The sequence below is a fragment of the Pantherophis guttatus genome, chromosome 6 (assembly GCF_059756535.1).
Source record: "Pantherophis guttatus breed Tessera chromosome 6, ASM5975653v1, whole genome shotgun sequence".
NCBI lineage: Eukaryota > Metazoa > Chordata > Lepidosauria > Squamata > Colubridae > Pantherophis > Pantherophis guttatus.
In genome coordinates, this window is record NC_142068.1 from 24,342,862 (window position 1) to 24,350,590 (window position 7,729).

The 7,729-nt window shown below is 35.8% G+C and overlaps 1 protein-coding gene across 1 annotated transcript in view; it reads right to left on the bottom strand.

Annotated features, from left to right (window-relative positions):
- Positions 1-389: 389 nt before the first annotated feature.
- Positions 390-7,729, bottom strand: part of GFM1 (G elongation factor mitochondrial 1) — a 45,905-nt gene continuing 38,565 nt past the window's right edge. Inside the window, exons 14-18 of the mRNA XM_034439121.3 lie at positions 7,020-7,182; positions 6,343-6,487; positions 5,053-5,213; positions 2,635-2,688; positions 390-1,500 (exon numbers count right to left, since the gene is read on the bottom strand). Of these exons, the coding sequence (XP_034295012.1) occupies positions 1,369-1,500; positions 2,635-2,688; positions 5,053-5,213; positions 6,343-6,487; positions 7,020-7,182 (655 nt within the window). The 3' untranslated portion in view covers positions 390-1,368. The remainder of the gene's footprint in view (positions 1,501-2,634; positions 2,689-5,052; positions 5,214-6,342; positions 6,488-7,019; positions 7,183-7,729) is intronic.

Below are 7,729 nucleotides of genomic sequence, written 5' to 3' on the forward strand. Positions count from 1 at the left end.
CCAGAACTGTACTGATTCTTGTAGCATATGTGAGATGGGGTTTCCATCAATCAGGCATATCTGCAGACTCATAAATGATGTGCATTTATTTATATCCTGCCTTTATTTTTTTCACAAATAAAGTGGCAAACATTTCCACCACACCTGCGCCTAGAACCACCCCCCTGTGGAGGTACCATGGTCAAACAGAAACCATCCTAGAAGGTAGTGCTGGCAAATCACTGCTCTACTATTACCAGGAAATGATACAGACATTTCCTTATGGCCCCCGGGATACAAGTTACTTCATATGAAGCCAAAATTATTCATTCTCCTTGCATATCACATTAGGATACTTATAAGAAAGCTTCTTGCTCTTAGGATTTTTAAAGGAGACAAATAAAAGGTCATTTTGAGCATTTAGTTTTATTCAGATGGCCCTGCAGGCCTGTACAGTCCACCATTCCTAATAATTGAATAGGTAAGTAGATGTAGAAATTGCATGGCTCTCTTTGTATGGGAGGGACTGAGGAGGGACAAAATTCCCTTTGTACAAGTAGGCTGAATTTTTGGGTTGGTGTTCCTCTGAGAAATCAGACATATGTTTCTTCATAGGCAACTGACATTTTAGCAATATCCAATATATGGCAACTGAAACAACACACCCTTATGCTGCCTTGAGCTCCTTTCAGTCAGTAACTGATGTGTCTGGCCCTAGAATCATTTCTCAAATTTTGCTCAGGCATCAAAATAAGTGGGATTCTTATTGCAGGTGAATTCCAAGGTATGGAAAAATAGTCAATAACATTAAAATATATTATTTGCTGCATGATATCTAGAAGAATGGAAAGTGGAAAAAATCACTCTGTCCCACAATCTATTTTCACGTATTATTAGAAAACTGAAACTTATTACATATCCTTCAAATGTTCATGTTACATTACAGGTCTGCCTTGTGTACTCAAGTTCAGGGAAAGGTTATTTAGTCTTCTAGTTCTGACTCGGTAGCAATTATCAAAAAAATCAGGTAGAGATCTGATAATTCTCCTGCATTTGATCCTCTGATTAATTAAGGGAAGGCTTCAAAAAAATTGGAGAGAGGTATGTAGAGAGCATTATGGTGAGGTCGAAAGAGACAGAAAGATGAAAAGAACATTTTCAGCTTAATTTAATATCAAGCCCCTAAAACAAAACATTTTAACATAAATTAAGATAGTGATTCATTCATGGAATTTCTGTACAAACAAGAGTCTGTTTCATGACTTTTAATAAAGTCAAAACTTTGATTCAGGATGAAATTGCTCTGAATTTTCTTCATTTGTTCAATTGTAAGTCTTGTAACAAATTGCCTGTGGGCAGTTTCTTGTATAGGACTGATCTGAAGGTGCTTTAACCTTTGACCTTGCCCTTTTTCCCAAGAAGTTGTCCTGTTGCTTCAAGGTATTGGTTAATTAATTCTTCCTGTGCATTGAATGAACAGGCTTGGTATTTAGTGTATTCCATTGTGTATTCTCCTTTTCCCTGAAGAGAAAACATTCTCATATTATGAATAATTTAAACAATTTATCAATTGACAAATGGTAAAGTGCTAGTTTACATGCATTGCATGGTGGAAGAGAAATTTACAAGCATAGCTTGACACAGTAAGTAGCTGATAACTGGACTAGCAACCGAGTGTACAATTTGAAAAGGCACTGCAATTCTTTGAAATACATACACTCCTAGAGGTAAAAAGCTAGATTTTCAAATCAGCTTCCAACCTTTCTCTATTCCCATCTTTGTTTCTGCATTCCTTTTACTTCACTTTCTCCTCTCATTTCTTTTAACTAGGGGCGATAAAAAAAGATTTAAACCAAAGGCAGAGTCTAATTATTTATATATTTATTTATTGATGTGCTGCCCATCTTGTCTAGAGGCCACCTTGGGTGGCTTACAAACATTTGTCTGCCCTGGTGGATCATCTGGCACAGATAGCTGTGTTTTAAATGAACCAACTAGAGCTGTCCAACTAGCACACTCTCTTCTTCACCAGGAGTCAACACAAAAGGAAAAAATAGGTGTAGGCAAAGAGCTTCTGCATGAATACAAAATCTGTTTATGCTAGTTTTGCACAAATCCATTTTTTTCCTTGAAGGGGAAGCAAGAGGCAAAGAAAAAATATGTTTGGAGTGGCTAACAGTGGCAATACTATTAGTCAAACACTAATATCTGCAGCACTATTAGTCAAATGGGTTTGTTTAACAGACCAGATGAAAATCTCAGAGGGGCAGAATTTAGGGTAAAGTCTCATCTCTTCTATAAATTATTCAGTCTCTTTCCTTTCCTTTCCTTTCCTTTCCTTTCCTTTCCTTTCCTTTCCTTTCCTTTCCTTTCCTTTCCTTTCCTTCCCTTCCCTTCCCTTCCCTTCCCTTCCCTTCTCCTTTCCCTTTCCCTTTCCCTTTCCCTCCCGCTTCTCCTTTCCTCCGCTCCCTTCAGGTTCTTTTTCCACTTTGTTACTTTAAACAAAATTGATTATTCATTTTCAGAAGCTGCATCTATACCAACACTGAAAAAAATGACATGTCCTATAGTAAAAATGACCTGAATGAGATAATGATAAATGCTGGAAAACTATAACATAGCTTTAACAAATTCAGAAAGTATCTGCTCGCTTACCTCTGTACACGACCTTAGTTCTGTAGCATATCCAAACATACTGTTTAACGCCACCTAAGGAAAAAGTGATAGAGAGAGAATTGGTGGTAATTGTTTTTCTTAATTTAAGAAGCATCCACAAAATTACAATTCGGGGTTTACAAGTCACTTAAAACACCTACCACTAACAGCATAGTAAAATTTAGCTTCTTAGGATGAATTCAAGGCATGATATGCAGCTCCTTCATTTCCTTTTTGTAACTTAACTAATAACAAAGAATCTCATGACACCCGAAACATCAAGTTATTTATATGTCTTGCTGTATGAACTGTAAAATATAGATGCAATTCCATAGTTTCCTCTTCCGAGGATTCAAACTCAGAGGTGTGTGAACCAATCCTGGAAATCTGGATTTCTTGTGTTATAAAAATATAACTCTGATGCTCTCTTCCACACATCATTAATCTGAAAGCATTAGCAAATGAACTTTAAATAATAAAAGTGCCAAAATGAACAGTTAATGTCTAATTTTACTGAAGTTTTATTTATTTAGCATATGGCAGTGCAAGAAAGCTGGGAGTCTTCTGCATCAAAAGCAGTAGATGTTCGGCGCTAATCAGACCCAGAAGTAGCCACCAAGTTGAGACGAATTAGCCAGTGAATCACCATTGCCTGAGGGGTGCCCAATGGGGGCTCCCCTCTTCCATCTCCACCCAGGTTGCCACCAAAATGGTAACTATTTATCTATTTGCATTTTTCATGCTTTCAAACTACTAGGTGGGCAATTGCTGGAGTAGGTGGCCAGAACTCACTCCCACTACTTAGTACCCTGGTCTTAAATTCAGGTCTGCTGACCGTCAAGTCTTAGCTCTAACCACAGAGCCACCATACCCATTTTATTAAAAAAATTAATAGCATTGTAAAAATTAATATAAACTAACAAGAAAGAAAAATAAAAATTTAGAAGGTGCAGAAAAAAGTAAAAGAAAAAAAGTAGGAAAGAAAAAAGCAAAAAAAAACCCCCACCCAATAATAAAAATATGGCTTTCAACGTTCATTACACTGAGCGTAAGCTATCAACTTTTTGCTCGCTTTTAAGGTTACAAATAAAAAAGAATACTTCTCGTCCTAGCCTCATTTTTACCTATATGAAATCCAAAAATTATCTTTTTAGTCCTGATTCAGCAAAAAAAATCCACTAGGAATTACCAGAAATATAAAACAAATAATTTAGCTCTGATTAAATAGTCCAACTTTATATTTCTTCATTTTGTTCTTTACAAATCTTAATGTTTAAATCATTCCACTGGCATTACAAGATTTGAACTTTCATCAATCTTCAGTATTCAAGTGGGATTTTCACAGCTTTCATGAACTTACTTTGAAAAATAAATAAAGCGGCATCATCCAAGATTTTCCCCCACAACTGTTCCATATTTAGAACCTTTTCTTGATTTGTCTTTTGAATTCACATTTTGGTAACCTTAATTTTGTTGTCTTCCATACCTTCAAACTCTATAATGTCTATGTCAAATAAAAGTTTAATTTTTTTCATCATCTTCTTAAAAAATCCACTGAAATCTGTATCCATTCTGAGATATTAATTATTAGTATTTCAGTCCAGGTATAAAAAAAATCTTTCACGGTAAGAAAGAGTTATAACTGACTTAGCCATTTTAATTCTATTCTGCCTGGTCCTTTCGTTCCTTCAAGTGTCAATCTGTAACCTTCATTAAGCCATAGTTCTTAATATGGGTTTAGCTCCATTTCAGTAGTTTCCTACAACTATACGATTTTCATGTTTTTCAAATCTTTCAGCAAAAATAAACAATATTCCAAATATCTCTGGTCTCTCAATCCATTTAAAACTTTTTAAAATTAATCCCCCCCCCCTTGCCAATTATATAATACTATATTTTAAATTCTTGGTTTAAAATTTCTTAAATCCAAAGAAGATAAAACCGGAATCTGCCATTTTAAAGGTCTCTAATGTTGATAAGGTGGTTAAATCAAACATTTCCAAATGTGATTAGAAAGTAAATTGGCATGGCTTAATGTCCTATGTAAATGCCCTGCTACTGGTAAGAGTAAAGACATTGTCTTCCTTGTTTCTTGACACTCAAATTTACAAGAGCCTGCTTTTATGGTCTCCTCACAAGAAGCTGCCATGAGAACACTCATGACTGATCACATGTTCTTACTCTCCAGAGGCCTTCAAAAGACCAGCTTAGTCAACTGGTCTTTCATTCTTCACAGCAATTGTTGTTTCTGCTTATTCATGGAGATGTCTTCAGTGAGCCATGACTCACAACAGAAGCAATAGCTAATATTTTAATTACTTAACTGTTCAGATTTGTTACAGAAAGTGTTCTGGTAAATAGATATGAATAAAATCATTATTTGAACAGTAACTTTAGATGACAGTAGTATACACATACCTCAGCAGTAAGAATAAAATAGTCTTCAGCCGCCTCTTGCCCTGTGATAACACCATGACGGCGATTAATTCCAGCCATGACTGGTCCTTGGAATTCAGCTGGTGCTACGACTTCCACATCCATAATGGGCTCAAGAATACATGTTCTTGCCTCTTTCAGAGCTGAATTAGAAAGGAAGAGATGCTACAACACCTCTACAGTCAAATGCCTTTTTATATTTATTATTTAACACACATCCTCACAGAGAGTCATCTTGTGATGAGATGGGCGGCAAGCAAATTTAATATAAATGAATCTATACAGAACTGTAGTATGAAAAGACTTGTTTTCACATCAAGTTGAGTAATAATAAAAAAAACATCATTTGTAAAAAACAGTTGCATGATATACCCCAAATAAACAGGCAGTTTTATGGCCATGCCACTTGGAGGAAGCAGAATACAAACAGCAAACTGTCCTACCTAGAATCAAGGGGGATTTCCCTTGCTGAAGATTTTGAAATGAGCATCAGGTGACAGCTTGTTAAAGCCTGCTTAGTGGATTCCTGTTTCTTTAGAGGGCTGCACTAGATGATCTACAAACTTTTCTAACACATTCAATCATTTTATGGAAGTTACATCCACTTATTAATATAAAGTCCAAATATGTTTGCAACAACAAGATGGGGAAAATCATGATATGCAGATATAAATTGGAAAGAAATGAAATTCTTCAGAACATAAAGACAAGTCTAAAGTCATAAATGGTGGGTAGCAATAATATGGAAAGAACTAGACGCTTGATGTGAGGGATTGGTTTGGATAGAAAGAACTATCCTGTTTTTAAATATTGATATAAAGATATAAATTGGGACCAGAACTGTTGTTGCTGAGCGATGGGGTTATTAAGTAAGTCACACCCAATTTTATGACCTTTTCACAGTCACTAAGTTAAACACCATGGTCATTAAATGAATCATAGTTGTTAAACAAATCCGGCTTCCCCCATTGGCTTTGCTTGTTGGAAATCGCCTGGGAAGTTGCAAATGGCCATCATGCAACTCTTAAGATGCTACAACCATTGTAAATGCATGCCAGTTACCAAGTGGCCAAATTTTTATCACATGATGGTGGAGATGCTGTGATGGTCATAAGTTCAAGGACCAGATGTTTTTTCAGCACCCTTGTAACTTCAAATAATCATTACATGAATGGCCATAAATTGAAGACTACCTGTATAAGTATTATGGATAAGTTATAAAAGAACAGTAAAAGCAGGAAAGAAAGCATTTGAAAGAAAACTTCTTAGTACCTTGCCTCGTGGCACCTTCAGCAGCTCGGATGAAAGAGAGTTCATTAGAATCCACCATGTGAGAAGCTCCATCCTCCAAGACAAACCGGATCCCTGAAATCTTGTGACCTATCAATGGGCCTTTCTCACATGCATCACGGAATCCCTATAAAACATGACTTGGCCATTAGTGATTTCTTACCCAAACGATACTGTAGACTTTTAACAGGCAGAATGTTACTGAAAATATACGTGCAGAAAATATGATTCAAAGCAGTGATTTGCAATCAGAACATAATTAGGCATGTCCAGCATTGAAAATAAAATGAACCTTAGAGATAGCGACATACTGTAAATTAAATAACTATGTACCATCAAGAGACCACATAAATACTGTAAAATTAGGTTATTGTAAAAAAGAAATGAGATATTTGAAGATGCCCTTGTATTGTTTTAAAATCCTAAGAAGTGAGGGATGAACTCAAGCCCTATAGTGGTCTCCCCATATATCTGCAACTTCCAAAAACTGCTGGTGTTTGCTTAAAATTTGGCATCAAATTCATCATTCTGACTTGAAAAGAAATCTCACCAATTGTACCTCAAAATAATTACGCTCTATATATAACAGTATAGGGGCCTGTCTGCAATCGTATCTGGTTCGTATTTAATGTAATAAAACTAAAATAAATATATATTACCTTTTCAATGGCCGGAAGAAACTGCTTTGGAATATTTGTCCCAATTGTTTTGTCAAGAAATTCCACTTTGGTATAATTCTCTGGCTCTAGAGGCTCCAGATACCCTATTACTTTTCCGTACTGGCCTGCTCCACCAGACTGCTTTTTGTGAGTATAATCAAACCTGCAAAAAATGAAAATATTATGTTACAGGCAAATCACATCTGTTCCTGTTGTCCTGTTGTTTAATGTAATATAATGTAATGTAAAGTAATACACATTACTGTGTGTAATGGTTATGACGATAAGCAGCTTTGTAATCAGTCTGTGTGATCAACACCGATCTTCAGACCTGCAGGCAATTTTCAGATACAAACTTCTTATATGAGTGAACAGTCCAGGGTCCCTCCCTGGGTGTGTGTGTGTTGCTGCACTTAGTACTTGTGTCTTTTTATTATTAAGACATTTCATTTTAAAAACATTGTTTTAGGGTATATATCAGGAAGATATATTTATATATAGGTTATTATAACTTGTAAATAACTACACAATAGCTTTACAATGCCTTTGGCTTGTGTGAGAAGCTAACAGGGAATTAAGCAGAATTTCTCTCTTTGCACACAGCATAGAATTGAAGGATGATTAAATGAATGTGTTGAAAGTGTGACTGCAATCTGCAATGACTTTCTAGGGAAGCTTCGGTAAAGAGCAAATCCTGCATCCAGATGCCT